Raw genomic sequence first — 17,941 nt, 5'->3', positions numbered from 1 at the left:
GTGTCCAGAGTGAGGCTACTGTCCATTAGAAGGTTCAGACTGGTCGGTCATCTGCATTATTTTACTCCTCGTTAAGAATTAAATTCTTTCTCTATCTTCACTTGTCATCTCATTAAAATGTGAACACAACTAAGAGTTTCTAGCCTGTAGTTGTTGGCAAAAGTGTGTTCCAGGAGAATGATTACTCCAGAACTCAGAATAAAGTTCCCCTTGGACTCTGCCGCCTGTTGAGCCGTTAGCTGTGCAGCGAGGCTTGGCAGCAGCAAAGTTGAAATGTTCCCAAGACCCATGTGGCTAATTACACGTTGCTTTATTCTGTTCAGCTGATGGCTCCATACGCATCCCACAAATAGAGGATAATGAAATAAAACCAGTTTTACCCATGCTTTGCCAAAGGCTAACATTAAAACAAGTATTTTCAACATTGAATAAATTGTATGACTGTATCATCATGGGCCATCTTTTATTAATTTTCCTTAAAATGGAAAATTTTATGGCTCTCAAATCGAAAAGAAAAGACAAGTGATTTTCCTACCTGTTGCTCAGCAGGGAACTCAGCAGCATCAAGCTGTCTTCCATGCTGGCGATGATTTCTGAAGTGCTGTCCCCCCGCAGGAGGAGCTCTCCACGAGTCTTAAAGCTGCCAAACGTGAATGTTTTGTTGTTCCACTCACTGATCACTTGCTTCAACTTGTGTTCAATGTCTCGCTCCTTCACTGCACTGATACAGATGTCCTATCAAAATAGCAAACTCTCATTTTATTACATGAAAGTCACCCATCCTTCCTTCACTGTCTACGTTCAGCAGAGATCCTACCTTTACTATTTGCTTCAGAGGCATCTATAAACACTTACATTTTCATATCTAAAATATAACATGTGTGTACATGTAGGTATCAGTGTAGGGAGAGAGACAGAATTAAAGATATGACTAAATCACAGAACCTGAATGTATAAAAGTTCCCACCAATCTATGCCAAAAACAATGATGCCAGAAGAGATATGCAAGAACCTTTTAATCACAGACTCAACATGCAATGTGTTTCTGATTCCCCTCTAAGGTCCAATAAAGGCGCACGAGAGGAAGAAGTTAGCAGACACCCATTTCTCCCTGATCTCTGGTCACCTTCCCTTCCCCCAGACCTTTGGTCAAGGCCTGCCTTTACCCTTGTTTCTTCCCACACAGCCACACTGCATCCGCTGTCTGGGCAAGCTCATCTATGCCTGTGCATTCAGTGAATTTTGATATCTCCAGCAAAGACCCATGTCCATTTGCCAACTGGATTTCTCTGCTTAGATGTTTCAAGGGAACCCCAAACTCAATCAGTGGATTATCAAACTCATGCCCCAAATCAAGTTCATGATCTTTGCCCCTTGTCATGCAGTCTGCGTCCCTTCTCACATTACTCTTGCCAGTCAGCATCACCATCATCTGTGTATATTTCTCAGCAAGAAATTCAGGGTTCATCCTCTGTCTCCTACCATGTTCCCTCCATTGCCGAATTCTGCCCAGTTTTACTCCCTAAAGATCCCTTGCCTCTTTTCTCCCCTTTCCAGCTCTACTTCCTCCCCTCTCATCCAGCAAACCATCACCTCTTGCCAGAGCTACTCTTAGAAACTCACAGTTGGTTTTCCCATCATCTCCCCAATCTGCCTCAAATTCTTTCTCCACTTGGTTACCAGAGTGATATTTACAAAATGCCAAACTAGCCATGCCATCCCCTACTGCAAACACATCTCCCAGAGAGCCACCACTTCTCTAAAGACCCAAATTGATAATTCTGTCTGGGCTACTCCCCCACCCTGGCCTATGCTGTCTCTTCTCTCCCCTAACTCCATACCCCAGCCACATGGGGCTTCCTCTGGCTCCACAAACGTCCCTCAGATCCCCCATACACAATGCTTCATCTGCCTGGAAAGGTCTTCTTTGCACTTTCTGAGCCCCTCACCCAACCACATGACCACACTCCCTTCACCCAGCCTGTCCTGAGCACACACCCAGGCTTCCTGACATTGATCACCCCAGACAAACCAAACCCCTTCATCACAGGCTCTCATGGAGCAACATGCTTTCCCTTCAGTGGCACGTACCACGACTTGTAACTAATGTGCCTTTATTTGTATAATTCTTTGATTACACTAATCATTTAATGATCTAAAAATGCAGAACTTCATCATTATGTCCCCAGCACAGAACCCATCCTCCAGTAGGCACTCACTAAACATTTGTTGGAGGAATTGATGGCTGAATGCCAGGAACAGAGTTTCAATTGTCTGAGCAAACATTACAGATCCAACATTCCAAAATACAGTAATGTTATCAAATAAATTCCACGAGACCTTAAAATCTTCCACCACATCATGCTCTGTATCAACCGTACCTCTATTTCCTCTTTGTATTTCAAAAGAGGTGCTTCCATGATATTTCTCAGCTTAAAGGTTTCATTCCTCACATCCAAACAGTGCCCAGTGACAGCAGTTATCCTCTCCCAGTGCCTCGCCATCATGGCTTTGCTGGCCATGTATTCCAGCAGGGGGCAGCACTCGCTGAAATCATCAATGGTCTTTTTCAGGTCCAAATAAGCCTGCCAGTCCTTCAAGGCCCGGGGCAGCTTCCGACACCTGGCAGGGACACCAACAAGAAATATAAGTTCAGATGATTCCACTCCAAGGTTGTCTGCCACCATTTCTACCTAGAACAGTTTCTTTGAATACATATCCCATGACTCATACTCTACCTGCTAATATACCGACGTTTATTCCATAAAATTACTTCTGCCCATCAGAAAATATTTTTCCCATCCCTCAACACAGCCACCTAGTTAGAGGAATTATTTTAGATGTGTTTTTCAGTTCAATTCAATTCTGTAAACACACACTGAGAACTTACTAAGTACAAAGCATGATGTAGTATATCAGGCTGTCAAGAAAATATACAGTAAGTCCATTTTCTATGGATTCAACACTTAAGATGATGTAGAAAAATCATGGGGCTCTTGCTTTTACTCCAGAAAATCATCTAACGTAAACTTCAAATGTTTGACAACTGTACAGTAAATAAAGATGAGTTCCCTTCAAGCTACAGAGAAGCCCCTAAAAAGATGTATCCAGATGTAAAGGATGTGCTTGTCTCACGGTGTACACATGGGGGTAATTAATAAACAGCATGTGACAAGGGTGAGGCTGACGGACAACGGTGTAGCAAGATGTGGATTCAACCACCTGGGATGTAAAGAGAACTTGGCAGCAGCCAAGCAAAAAAGCATTTGAAGTTCAACAGCTCTAGGCACGCTAAGCACTTAATTTCTCACCTGTTTTGGAATTCTAAGAGTTCACTGTTTATTTTTTCAATGTTCACGTCTGACCAAAGGATATCATAATAACTATTTACAGTTTCTATGACACTGTTGTACAGAGTGTATATTTTCTGTAGAAGACTTAGTTGTTTCTTTATTTCAAGAAGCTGAGGATACTGCGTCACTGGCAGTCCAAAAAGCTCCTCTCCTCCAGTATAGGTGATGTACTTTCGGTAGATGTTATCAAATTGATTCTGATAAAAACACAAGTGAAAACTCATCAAAATGATTTGCACTTGAACAAATACACTAGTGAAAAGGAAACAGAGCAAACGAGTAAGCCAGAGATGTATGATCTCTGGGCGCACAAAAATAGGAGTGCTCAGTGGCTATGATTAATTCATAGAAGCCGTCTCTAATTGTGAACACGCCACATCATATTTTTTAATATATATAAAATTTTAAGATATTTATAATATTGGAAGTACATACTATATTCCACAACAGGCTTCTCTGTCTTACAAAAAAAAAAAAAATACACGTGTATTGTTGTATTTTGTATTATTGTATAAGTTTTGTTGTTTAGAAATGAAAAAGACGATTACCTGAAACATGATAAGCCTGTCACTGGCTTCCTGGGGTTTCAAGCCGCTCGCCATTGGACCATTCTGAACAAAAAGTTAAACACGGAATAAAATGTTTGCATACAAATTTTATGAATTCAAAACATTGTAATATTAAAGTTAATTTTTATCTATGTCACATGCATGATGGGAAACGTCGTTTTTTATTTATTAAATAAGGTCTCAGAATGTGACTCATTTGGAAATATTTTTCATGCCTACAAAGCCACCTTAATTCCACATCTTCCCTCAGCCAAAACTCTTTTCAAATTAAAAATATTTAATGGACTACATATTTAATCTGTATTCATTTCTTAGGTGACACAGGCAAAGAGAGGTTGAGGGCACAGAGAATATCTGGTTGAGCTAAATACTTACGCCATGTAACCCAGGATTTTACCATTCTGATACCTGTTTGTAAAGTGGCCCACAATCTTAACACTCTAGTCGGGTTTGCCCACATTAGAACAACTTAAATATGTGGATTTCTGTGCTTCTTCACCCACTAAGTTAGGACATGAATCCAATCTCTTAACTTTATTAGCTTTGTGTTTTATTGTACTGATATTCACAGCAGTACATTAGAATTGGCTGAAAACAAGTCTCACTATACAAAGTGTACATTAGAAGACGCTGCACTAAACTTTATAGGAAATTTAAAACATGGACTCCCAGAGGCAGAGCGCCACCTACCTGTCTTGCCCACCACTAACTTGTCAGCACCAAGGACAGGGCCCACCCTGTGCCTGGCACTCTACATTCTTTGTGGAACTAAGAGACGTGAAAAGAAGGATTCTTATAACTACTTGTGAACAGTATTTTTATACACAAATTTAGAATGCTATCAAACGACTCCAGTAATGATACAATATGAACCGCACTTTTAAATTCATGATTTTCTATTAAAATTATTTTGGATTGTCTTGGCGCCTGTAGCTGAAGTAGCTAAGGCGCCAGCCATATACACCTAAGGTGGCGGGTTCGAATCCAGCCCAGGCCCACCAAACAACAATGACGGCTGCAACCAAATAATAGCCAGGCGTTGTGGCGGGCACCTGTGGTCCCAGCTACTTGGGAGGCTGAGGTAGGAGACTCACTTGAGCCCAGGAGTTGGAAGTTGCTGTGAGCTGTGATGCCACAGTACTCTATCCAGGGGGACAGTTTGAGGCTCTGTCTCAAAAATAAATAAATAAATAAATAAATAAATAAATAAATAAAATTATTTTGGATGAATCTAAGGGGAACGGATTACAGTGGGAAAATCTTTTTTGCTCTCATGAAAATGAAATTTCTACTCCTTGGGAATGCCTAAGAAATTTCATGGAATTTGACATGCAATTTTTAAACTACATTTGCATTCTCTATTTATTCCTCCCCAAAAATGCACATGGAGAAAGCCAGAGACATACCAAATCATAGTCCAAATAAAACTGGTGACAGTCTTGGAGGAAGACCTCCACGGCGCTAATAAGCTCTTTCCTGAAAGTGGGCTGCAGCAGGACTAATTCATTCTGAACTTCTCTGGCCCGGGCCAGCAGCTTCTCCCACGCATAGTGCAGTGTGTCAACTTTGTCCATCTCCTCCTTTGCTATCAGAAGTCCGTATTTGTTAAGTAGGGCATAAGATTCCTACACAAAGGGATAAGAATCAAATTGATGCTGGTCAGACGCATGAGTCTACACACAGTCATTTTTCAAGCATGCGAATGGAAAAAGTGGCATGATACCAAAACCACCCTGACAACTTGCCACTTCAACATTCAACTTCAGTCTCCTCATCTGTCAAATGCCAAAATTGTCTAGCTTCTTCAAAGGACCTTTGTGAATATCAAAAACAGCATTTTAAATACATTTTGAAAGCCATAAAATATTATATGAAGTCTGACAATTAAGTTCACAAACTCATCCTAGAAAAAGTGCTGCATCCCTCATTCCTGAATATCACCATGGTCATCACATGGTCAAGGGAAGTCCTTTGAAGGTGACTGCAGTGATAGTCAACAATGAGGCAATGTGGCACGATTTTCCTGGGATGAGTATGTCTGACTGGGTACAAACAAAAGATATATTTACTTAGGCCACCAGATTGTATTTGAAGACTACAAAATCACATGAAGTAAATGAAAAACATGAAACAGTTGAGCTTCTAATATTAGAATTAAACAGTCAGGATTTTTAACTCTGTCCATTTCATTTTGTTGATAAGAGGTCCCAATATTAAGACACAAGGGCATGTTCTTGAATTACAGCCTGAGCCCAGTCATTCCCCTCACTGTGCAAACTCCAGGAATACTCTCCAGGCTAAAAGATTAAAATGAGGGAAAGAAAGGCTTTCCCCTAAATATCTGCACCCTATTCTCCCACCATTACTTTTCTCTGTGGAGATAAAATGAGGACCTGATTGTTGATTTGGGGGGAAAATTCCTAACTTAAGCAAGCACAGCCCAGTGCCTTTCTCCCTCTGCCCTCTGCTCCTTGCAGGGATGTCTGTGGTCCACACCTCAGTGCCACAAACTGGGTCAGGGTGAAAGAGAAACCTGCAGCTTTCCAATGCCACCTCTGAGGGGTGAGGAAGTATAATTAATTCTGGGATTTAGTACTCACAAGCCCAAGGTGTGTACACGGAGGTGCACAACCACAGTAATAAATGCTAACTGATGTCTCCCAAACAAATCCCGTCAGTAATAAAGGTTATATTTTGACCTGGACTACCTAACTCTACTTTTGTGCTGCCTCTCAGACAGGAGAAAACGGGATTGTCAGTTACGGTACCTCCTCTTCAGACATCAAGATCTCCCAGTATTACACCAAGAAGGGGCTCTTTGCCTTGAGGTTTTAACCCAAAAAGAGCATGATGGGCCATGGGGCTCCCCTGGCCCAACATGGCAGAAGTGGAAATGTCTGTAGCATTTTTGTGCTACTGTGAAATATTTCAAAATTCAAAGAGGGACATAGAAAAGGTGAGATTAGAGTCTGATCCTGACATCAGAATAAGCTTCTCTCCCCACCCCTCCTGTTTCCCTCACTCCCCTTCTCTGGTGAACACTTATTGATAAATCCTTGGCACAGAATCTTCCTCTCAGGCTCTGCTCTTTTGGATCCTAGCTGACATGTGAAGGTGGGAAGAGGCCTGTGGAAGGCATCCTAGAAGGGTCCAGCACCATCATTACTGAAATCACACATTTGGTGGTACTAACCTCCAATGTGGACCAGATTAATATTTCAGCTGATAGAACCCAACATGTGGAAATATTTCTATAATGAACAAGTGAGAATCAGATACCTCAATAGGTCCCACTTGGAAATCAACAGAGATCTGCTGCTCTCTGATGTCATTCAGTGCTGCCATCGCTATCCGAATATCATCCAGGTCTTTAATTTGGCGATTCAGTTTTTTATTGAATTCTTCAATAAGTGTAAAAATGTTTTCCATCTCACTCCTGTATTTTTTGTTACAGTGGCGGCCGATCACAACCATCCAGGCCCTTGTCTCCGTGGTCAGGGCAAATTTCAAGTCAGCTATAAAACCCAAATGTCCACAGCTAAGTTTAAAAAACTTGAGCCAGCATGTAAATGCATAGGACCACGGTTCGCTGAGAGTTCGTACTTTGCAGCTTAAAAAGTCCTCTGATCCATAAAAAAAATCAAAGTGGAATACTACACACTTCCTAATAATTCCATATACATTCATTTTATAATGTTTGTTTTTATAATAATTCAAAACACATTTCAAAATGCTTTTAAAAAACACATAGGAAAGCCTTCTGAAGCCTCAAATGTTTACTATTATTCTTTATTAAAGAAAGAATAAATATCAATTCCAAATACAACACATTCATCCCTTTCATTAATTTGCCTTTATTTTCAAGGTTTAGCAACAAAGTGTTCAAAATAGTCTAGAATAAATAATTATATAGAAGGGAATTAAAAACAAACCTACAAATTGGTCTTAAAGCTTGAGGCCCATGAAAGGAACGTCAATCTTTAAGATAGGTAGACATCTCCGGAATACTAATCTAGGAAGAGAGAACAATACCATTGAATTTATTTGACTAGAAGAAAATGAACCAACCTGTGTACAGAGCGATGGAACCCACACAGATGTATTCAGGCTCAGCATTAATTTCCTGCTCTATGTTTTGGAAATACAGAATCTGGGATTCAAATTCAGACAGCAAGGGCTTTTGCATAATAAACGTCAAGATGGTTTCTTCTTTCTCCTTTTGCCAAACATGATTGTAGCATTTGAAGTGATCCATGGATGTAATAACTTCCTAGAATACAAATAATAACAGAACATATGACATAAGTAAATACACGCCAATTGCTGGCAGTTCCCAAGGGTTTATGAAAACGTTTAATTAGTGAACTGTGTGATTAGTTGGAAATGCCACAGAACTGGGACTATATACCAGGGCGTGAACACTAACCCAGAGCTAGCAACACTGCACTGTGACCCATCTCTAGCCAGAAGGGAGAGGAGTAGTTTCCAGAAACCAGAGAAACAGAGTCCTCAAAGACGTTTGGTGACTGGGCGCTCTTGATTGGAGCTGAACCTAAGGTCAAAAACTGTAACTCAAGGTCATGCCACAGAGAGGGCACTATAGGGGAAAAAATACTCTGAGGTCATTCTCTCCATCCTCCTCCCCCTTCCTCATTTATGAAACCACTGGAAGCCTCAGCAGGAACCTACAGATGTGTTCAAGGTCAGATAGTCCAGTGGAGAAGAGTGGAGATTAGATTCTGGGGGGACAGGAGTGGGAGCCAAACAGAGCATAGCCACCATCAGACCATCAGACCTTAATGGAAAGACCTTAATGGGAGATTGCCTGGAGTTGCCTAAATGTATAAATTCATGTAATGAGAACTGACATCTACACAGTGTTGTATCTAACGATTCATGAACATAGTACATGTTGCTGCATCTTCCAATCTTTTTCAAAAATTACTCACTAAGTTCACTCTATGAAGAATAATCTTCATAAAGACCCCACACACTTCCTATTATGAATGTCCCTAGGTATTTTTAAATGTCATCCTGTAAACAAGCTCTTTTCTCCTATTTTTATACCTGGCTATGAATGGTATATAAGTTTAAAAAATTTTTAATGAACAGTCCAACTTCATGCTTCTGTGAGACGAAATGGCTCCTTGGCAATTAGTAAATAGGGCGTCATTATAAAGGGAACATCATGTTATAAGATGCTATTTCTTTCCAGCAAAACAAATGGTACTGTTTGGTACCAGCTAACGCAGCCATCCACAGAAGAGCACGCTCCTGAGGGCCACCTCCCCTCCTCCAGGGCTTCTTTTTGGACCAATTTTGTCATCTATCTTAACCATGTCCTTCACACATTATTCTCACTCGTAAGCAGCTGCAAAAAGATGTGCTCAGATGAACATGGAGAGTGTCATGCTAGATAATGGAGACTCAGAAGGGCGGTGGGATGGGGAGCGGGGAGATGATGAGAAATAGGCCAGTGGGTGCGATGTGTGTTATTCCCGACTTGCCTACCACACAATCTTCACATGTGATAAAATTGCACACGCACCCTATAAATTCATACAAATAAAACAATTACAAAAACAAAAGCAGAAAGAATAAAACAAAAAAGAACTCTCCTTGCACAGTTTAGCCTAATGTTTGTATATTTTAACCTCGTTCCCATACCTCAGTAGCCTCAGCTATTCCTTATACCACCTTTCACCAAACTTTCTTCACCTTTTAATAGCAAAGTTCTATAATTATTATTAATGACTATTTTATAATATAGTACTATGTTACTATAATTACCATGCATTACTAAATGTGTGAATATTTTAGTATGATTGCTACTTTACTATGATTGTTATTGTTTTATTACCGTTCTGATTACAAAACTTCCTAGTTTTAGTTTTATTATGTATCTGCCTCAGTCCTGTTTTTCTCATAACCCATAATATCTAGTATTAAATATACAACTTCACAAAACAGGAGGATCTTCAGAAACATGCATGTTGCATTCTATCAGAAATGTGCAATAATTATCTTGCAACTGACTCCTAAGTTAACTGTTTGGGGCCATAATTTTTTTTTTTCGAATTAGCCTTTTGGATTTAGTGGGTAGAAATCATATCTTCTACAAACAATTACAAATTTCTCTTCATTTCTAATTCCCTTGGGAATCAAATGTTTCCACTTACTTCCATTATATTTCAGAGTTACATCTGCATGAAAAAAAAAATAACCGATGCAGAATAGCAAATGCAATTATCTGAAATAATTGAGCATTACCAACAGCATTCTAAATGGTCTGATTATTTAAGCAAATTGCACCAACCTGCACCGAATTTACAAGGAGTTCCACTCCAATTCCCACATACAGCTCATCCATCCCTCAGCTCAGAGCGTTGGGTTTAATGGGTGTTGAGACTTCCCATCTATTAAAATGCAGAAAGCTAAGCCCGCCACTGCCCATCCCAACCACTACCGCTCCCCTCACCTGGGCCGAGCTGTCGACGTGCATACCGAGAATGCATTACGAAGAAATGTGCACATTTTCACAACTGTATGATGGTCTGGAGCAGTGATTTTCAACCAGCGTGCCATGACATTTTTTAAAGATCACTAATTAAATTATTTCCAAATGAAGTTCAAAGCACAGTAAGTATAGTCTTATACTCTTTTTTTACCCTTTTGTTTTTGTGATCAACATAAGTGTGCCACATTAGTTTATCAATAGCTTCAAGTGTGCGGTGAGATTTAAAAAAAAAAGGTTGAGAAACACTGGTCTAGAGAAAGAATTACGAATTATTAAAGACTCCTGGGTATGGGCAGAAATCCCAGAATCCTGAATGCTTCCAAAATCTAAGAGCTTACAATATTAATAGACCCTAACTAAGTTTTAGATTCCTAATTTATCTGAAAGCTCATTCGTTATTAAATTGGAACATTTTAGAGTGGAGATAACGAAGACCTTAATGGAAAAATTAGATAAACGACATATGTAGAGCTATTCTGCTTAATTTGCCAAGGTTATTTCAACGATTTAGGTTATTATCAAGGTTATTTTGATTGTTCGGTCTGGTTCATCTTTCCAAGACAGGCAGTATTATAAGTTCATGGCCAACCTATGATGAGCTGAATGTAGGTTGGATTTATATTCTGATTGATTCACCTACGGCAACAATAAAGGGGCTGGGATCATAGAATTTTCTGTGGTTGGGGCAGGACCATGCAGAAGGGTCTATGGCTGTGTGGGGGTGGCTATGTCTAGTACTAAAATTAAGCACACATATAGACAGTCTCCCAGAAGCAATTTAGCCATGCTACAAATCTGAAATAAAGCTTCTCAAGTCATTCTAAATGCCAAATCTTGCTCTATTTCTTAAGTAGGGTTAGCTAATGTTCATTTCCTTATTTTATTTTCATTTGTATATACTCATGGCAGACAAGTGCAATTTTGTTATATTGACATAGTCAATATAACAATGTAATCAAAACCTTCGGTACATCCACTAGAACAACACAAATTGTATACACCAATCTTTCTACTATTAAAAAAATAATACTAAGAGCTCTGCATTTCCTTCATATAACAGAAAAGCAAATGCAACTAAAATGACACAGAGGTAAGTTTTTGTTGCCGGCACTGTGATGTTAACTTCAAAATGTTGCCCTTAGATTTTCATTATAGTGGCTGATTATATTCAGAGAAAGTAAAGGATTCTATTGCTGACTTATTTTATTGTATTTTCTGTGATTACTGAGACATTTGGAAATAGTTCTGAATGTTTATCGGCGTCATAGAATACTCAACTTCCTGTGTCATTTAATATAGGGCCCAATAAACTACATTGTTACAGCAAGCACAGCTTTCCAGGGTGCTTTCAAACAAATGCAACTCATTCTGTCAACGCTAAATAATAGAAAAGATGTATTTACTAAGCAACAACTATTCCCTCAACACTGAGAAACATTCCCCAAAACTCAACAGGTCTTAGCAGTGATATGATTTAGAAGATTTTTTTCAATAAAAGATGATTTCAGGGTTTCGAGTCTTTTTGATTTCAGGAACGGATTTGCCTACACAAAAAGGGGGGAGCTGAGAGAAGATCGAGTTAGAAGAAACCCTTCAGTTTACATCTGTGTCAAGTACAAGTTTGTATTAACAGCATTAATATCTTTACTATTCTCAATTTTTTTTCATTTCCATGTAACAACATATATAAATTTTCATTTAATGATTTAAAAGAGTTGCCTAAATACATGAATAGGAAAGATATTTCATATCAATGGCAAATCTTTTTTTTTTTAATGGCAAATCTTTTTCTCTTTCAAAATATAGAGTATCACTGACTCTTCAAAAGTGAACTGTGGTTTGAAATTAGATTTTTTTTTGAACTGAGATTCATTTGTATTGAAAGGAGAGGTTAAAGGCATTAAACAGAACTCAATATGAGAATAAAAATAGTTTTTTCTCACCTTGCAAGCTAAAAGAAAAATCTTCAGTTAAATAAACATTTGCTGAGTCCACACAAGATGCCATTAGCCCCTCACTAAAGACACAGTGGGCTGGACCCAGGATATGTGTGAGACAAGCTTGGGTTGCTCACCTTCACACGGGCGCTTGTGGCAAAGCACAGCACCCTGGCTCCAGCATCTTTTGACCTACCTGTTTGGTGGAGTTGATAATTGTGCTAAGCACAGAGACTAATTTTACAATCTCCTTGTTTTCAGAAACATTCTTATAATAATTCTTGGTTTGCACAGGAATTGGTAAGTTTACTGATGCTATCTCAAAGGTGTCTAAAAGAAAAAAAAAAGAGAGAAAAGTTTATACTAACCACACAGGGAATGTACTTTAAAAAAATGAGATTTCTGTAGCAATAAAGTGAGAAACCCTGAAAATCTCCTTTAGAAAAGCAATAGAAATAAAGGAAGGGATTGTCAGTATTGATTTTTCAGGACTCTGGAAATCACAGCTTGCAATAATCCAAAAAGTGATTATGCAAGAACAAATGCTGAATATCAGCACGTTCTGGAATGCATTCCCCTGCTTGATTCCCGTTGCTCCTCTCTGGCTACGGGGTAGCCTTGAACGCAGCAGCCTTGCAACAATGTCACTGTGAGAACAAGTAGCCTAGTGGCCGCTGCAAGGGCCCACTCAGTCTGGAGCGCCTCAGAAAGCCCTATGGAATTATCACTATTGGACCTGTCCAGAAGTTCTCTGAAAAAGCCCCGTTCAGAATTTATCTTTATTTGATTTGACTTAGAACTCACTGAATGAAAAAGCCATGTCCCTAAAGCTTTGGTCAAGACTGTAGCTATTACTGCTTAACTCCACAGCTGCCTGGAGCAATGATATTAGTTGGGACTCATAGAGATTGGCCAAAAAAGTTGAAGATCCAGGGAATGAGCAGAGTAACATCAGCAACATGGTAGAATAAGAAGGTCCTGACTCTCCCTCCACCTCCACCCACAGATGCACCAAATAAACATCTATTCATGGATCTGAGAGACAGTCAAGACACCAGTTCAGAGACTTTCACTCAGGCAGCAACCAAAAAGCATCTACATCAAGTAAGTAAGAAAAGTGGAGACCCACTCAGGCACCAACACTGCCCTGGACACTGAATTACAAAATTGGGAAAAGAATCTCCAACACCCAGGTTCTCCCTGTGGAGAGGGGTCTGGACCTCACAGGCACTCCTGTGCCTCTCTAGACCACGGACAAAACTGGCAGCTTAATGTGGGCACACAAACACCCCAAGGGCTTGATCCCCCAAGCGCAGCACAGAGAAGCAGCTTAAAAACACAACCCTCTGCTTTTCCTGAGAAGGGGGTTATGCAATGTACTGAGCGCCCCAACTTTTATAACTGCCTTCCGAAGGACTCCATCCTGAACCTCTTAGATAGGTGTACAGAAGGGAACAGCACATATGCGTCTCCCTAGATCACAAAGAGGCGGTTTCAAACAAATGCATCCCCTTGGAGTAGCGCAGAATAAGGTCAGGAACATACACTTCTCATTTTGTCTCCAGAAGTGGTTTACAGCACACAACTCTAATGGTTACTTGATGGCCTGGCTTCAGTGACAACCAAAAACTATGACAGGCCCACAAGGAGTAGACTCTTCATAACGGTGATATTAAAATATTGAAGAATGTGGAGCTTGGTATTTTATAAACTTAAAATTGGCTCATAAGTTAATATTCTGATCTAAAATGATTTGGGAATTGCATGGTGAAGGGGAGATGTGCTGAAACTCAACAAATGTTATTTGCAATGACTAGTTTAAAAAGAAAACTGGGAAGAACATTTACCTTGAAGTTCACTTTCTCCCTTCTCAACATCAGAATCACTGTCTTCATTATTCTGCAAAGCAGCCATTTTTCTCTCATGTATCTTTTTCTACAAAGTAAAAGAAAAAAAATTCATCCCCCTCCCATCTGCAAGAGAAGCAGCTTCCATATGAAACCATTTCCTCATCCCACACCCACCTTGGACAGCAGTTCGCTGCTCCACTGTCTGACGCCCTTGGGGACACTGATGATGCAGTCCACTGCTTTGTTCAGGGTCTGCTGGACGTCTTCCAGGGCAGGGGCCATGACAATGTTGGGAATGGCCAGAGTGACATTTGCCCGGAAAATGGGCAGGCTGTTCTGCCTCACCTTAGAGGCACTGTTACCATCTGAGTTAACCCAAAACAGGAAAGAATTAATATTTTAATTTAAAATGGGATTTACTGCATTTTTAACCAGAAAAATAAAACAATACATAACAGGTATATAACCAAATACCTGTTGAATGAATGAATGAAAACTAATAGAAGATCTAGTTTTGCTCAACGTACCAGAGCAGTTCTGTGGAACCCAAGCTATTTTCTGCTAATTACAAGGTGTTGTAATTACCCTCCATTCAGAAAACCCATTGTGTAAGATCAGGCTTAACTATAATTTTTTTTTTTTTTGAGACAGAGCCTCAAGCTGTCTCCCTGGGTAGAGTGCCATGGCATCACAGCTCACAGCAACCTCCAACTCCTGGGCTTAAGGGATTCTCTTGCCTCAGCCTCCCAAGTAGCTGGGACTACAGGCACCCATCACAATGCCCAGCTATTTTTTGGTTATAGTTGTCATTGTTGTTTGGCCGACCCAGGCTGGATTCGAACCTGCCAGCTCTGTTGTATGTGGCTGGCACCTTACCCGCTTGAGCTACAGGCGCCAAACCAACTATAAACTCTTAAATGAAATACTAAAGAGCTGTCCAAATAACGGGATGCCCACAAATTAGTTAAATGTAGAATAAATAAGTAAACAAGGAAGAACAAGGATAACCATAGAACAAGACAAAGTTAGAACAAATAATCAGCTTAGTATTTCAAGGAAATGCTAGGAATTTCAAGAAAAACATGCCTTTCCTACCTCAAAGCGTATAACCCAAACTAAGAACAGTTAAAAAATGAAGAATAAATAAAGTGTGGATTGCACTCATATCAAAGGGGCTTTTAATGCTGGATATAGGTATTAGATATATAGATATATCTACATCTATATTTGTGTATGGATACGTACATGTTTATCATACATAATTTATATAATTATAAATACCTGTAGTATAAAAGTTGTGAAATAACTACGATTTAATATTTAGCACATCAACCAACATTTGATCAGGTATAATAATAGCTTAATCCTGTGTCAAAGAAAAGGATTATCCTCCATTCTAAAATGAAATGGAACATACTAAGCCATGCCACCAGACCAAAAGAAAAATAAACTTTTAAAGTTTTCACTTTCATTTATTCCCTTTTACTTAAATATTAAAGATGCTTTGTTTAAATGCCAATATTAAAAGCAAGAAGATTTTATTATCCTAGTATTTTTGATTTAATAAATTGTTATATTATTTTTTACCATTTCTCATTTACAATTTAATTTCAGAATGTCCAGATCTGATGGATTTTTTTGTTGTCCGGCTAAGAAGAGCAACACGTATTTCTGAACTGCGCTGAGGAAAAGATGATGACACTAAGAATTACAAAATCCGCTGGAAGGTACTAAATTCACAAGAAAAATGAAAAGTCTACCGTGAAGAGTATGACATAATAAAATATTTTCTACTTTAAAAGGTTGGTTAAAAAAAATCTAATGATTTAACAATGAAATAGTCTCTTCTATATTTCTTCTTTGAAAGTATGTATTTTCTCTTTCCCTAAGTGAAATACTTCATTTCACATGTTCTTGCCTTACTACAAAATGATTAAAAGTTACATTAATTTTCATGTTGTTAACAAAATCTTAGCAACCTTAAGCAAATTACTGAACCTCTCTGTGCTATACTCTAGTTTTCTGTTTTAACATGAGAGTAATGACTGTACCCACTTCACAGAACTGTTTTGATGATCAAAGTTTACTTTATGTAAACTTACAAGGAAGGGCTCGATGAATGGGGAGTTTTTTGGTATTATTTACATTTAACAGAAGCACACAGGCGCATACACACACACCAGCAACCACCCTGATCAGCCCCTAGGCAAACCACATTAGATTATCACCTAGGAAGTTAACCATGTGGGAGGAATGAATGCGTTTGCGAACGGCCTCCAGCGTATTCCTTGTGACTTTCAGAAGAGCATCCATGTTTTGATGGTTGAAGTGAGATAGCAACTCGCAGGCTTCTTCCTCTAATATCTCAGTCTCTTTCTTTTTTTTCATGATTGTCAAAAGCAAAGGTTCAGTCCTGGCATTCAGGGATGGTGTCAAGGTATCAGAATTTCCTTCCTCTCTTTTTGCTGTTCCAAGATGAAAAAGATAGAGCTGGATTAGACGGATGGATGAACAGGTGGACACATGGATGATAGAACCATAGCCATTAAAGGAAAGAAAAGTGAGACAAATTACATGCAACTTTAATATCACTTAAACATCTCACTTCTTAGGCCATCGAAGAGTAGGAGGAGGAAATGGGGACCCTGGACGGACTGAGGGTGCCTCTCCTGCTCAGTGTGAGGTGACAGCCAGGAGAGATGCAGGAGTTGTGGCTGAGAAAGCTACGCCGGCCCCCCTGGTCCTGGGTCCCGGCACTCTCCCCGACCATCACCCCTGAAAAGGTAGGGGCATAACTTCTCCCTCCACAAATGAGTGTCCTCCTCTGTCCCATAAAATGTTTGCTCTAATACGTATGCTCTCCAAGGAGAATACCAATCTATAATCCATCTTACTGTACTGATAAGGTGAAATAAACACCCACTCATACATCAATGCAAAGATTGCTAACAAGAGCCAGAGCAACGGGCATGTTTGTGGACTTTAACCAAAAGTCATGGAATTAACAACAGAGAGTCATTGCAACACGCTCAGAGTCATGGTTTCAGGTTTACAAACATCATTTAATGTTGGGAGGGTGTTTACAGAAGTATGAAATTAATTGCTATATAGAAAATTTAATTGTTATTAGTAAATGTCCTAGAAAAACGGGATCTTTCCATCACCACATCTCTTACCTGAACTTTTGTTTTTTGAATCAACGCCAAGTTCGCTGGCTATTTTTTCACTCTCTTCTGTAGAGGGGACTTCCACATCCAGCAACATGTTTATCAGCTCATTGACTGCCTCCTCCACTAATGAGCTTTTAAAATGTAGTATCTGAGCGCCACTTACACAAAGGTCCTAAACAAAAACAGAAAAGTTTGGCAGAGTGTCCTGTTGGTTTACCCAGGTCTTCAGAGCACAACAAGAGCAGTAGCAATGCCATAGTTCAGCCTACAGGTGAGATTTGAGCCCCAGGGATGACTGGCCACAGCCTCCATAGCAGTCCAGGCCAAGTGTCCTGTAAAGTATTGTGTTAAGGACAAGAGAACAAACTGGAGCATTGTAGATACACTAAAATTACTCGGACTTTGCCAGCAGTGGAGGAAATAACTCCAAAGGTTGTCAGTGTCCTCTCTTCCTGTGAAGTTTCCTTGATATCACAAAACTCTACTCGCTCATCTTTCTCCTCTCTCATATTTGCTCTAACTACCTATACATTTCTAAAGAATGG

The 17,941-nt window shown here is 39.6% G+C and overlaps 1 protein-coding gene across 1 annotated transcript in view; it reads right to left on the bottom strand.

The window, feature by feature from the left end:
• Window positions 1-17,941, bottom strand: part of DNAH5 (dynein axonemal heavy chain 5) — a 291,972-nt gene that overhangs the window by 155,294 nt on the left and 118,737 nt on the right. Inside the window, 12 exon segments of the mRNA XM_023513078.1 lie at window positions 536-735; window positions 2,382-2,622; window positions 3,312-3,550; window positions 3,902-3,964; window positions 5,329-5,547; window positions 7,202-7,437; window positions 7,991-8,192; window positions 12,573-12,706; window positions 14,224-14,311; window positions 14,401-14,591; window positions 16,455-16,691; window positions 17,409-17,568. Coding sequence (XP_023368846.1) covers window positions 536-735; window positions 2,382-2,622; window positions 3,312-3,550; window positions 3,902-3,964; window positions 5,329-5,547; window positions 7,202-7,437; window positions 7,991-8,192; window positions 12,573-12,706; window positions 14,224-14,311; window positions 14,401-14,591; window positions 16,455-16,691; window positions 17,409-17,568 — 2,210 coding nt within the window.

This window comes from Otolemur garnettii, unplaced genomic scaffold (assembly GCF_000181295.1).
Source record: "Otolemur garnettii isolate 467f Iridium unplaced genomic scaffold, OtoGar3 scaffold00033, whole genome shotgun sequence".
Classification (NCBI taxonomy): Eukaryota; Metazoa; Chordata; class Mammalia; order Primates; family Galagidae; genus Otolemur; species Otolemur garnettii.
The sequence above is the reverse complement of the archived record's forward strand: the minus strand, read 5'-3'. Positions and strand labels throughout refer to the sequence as shown.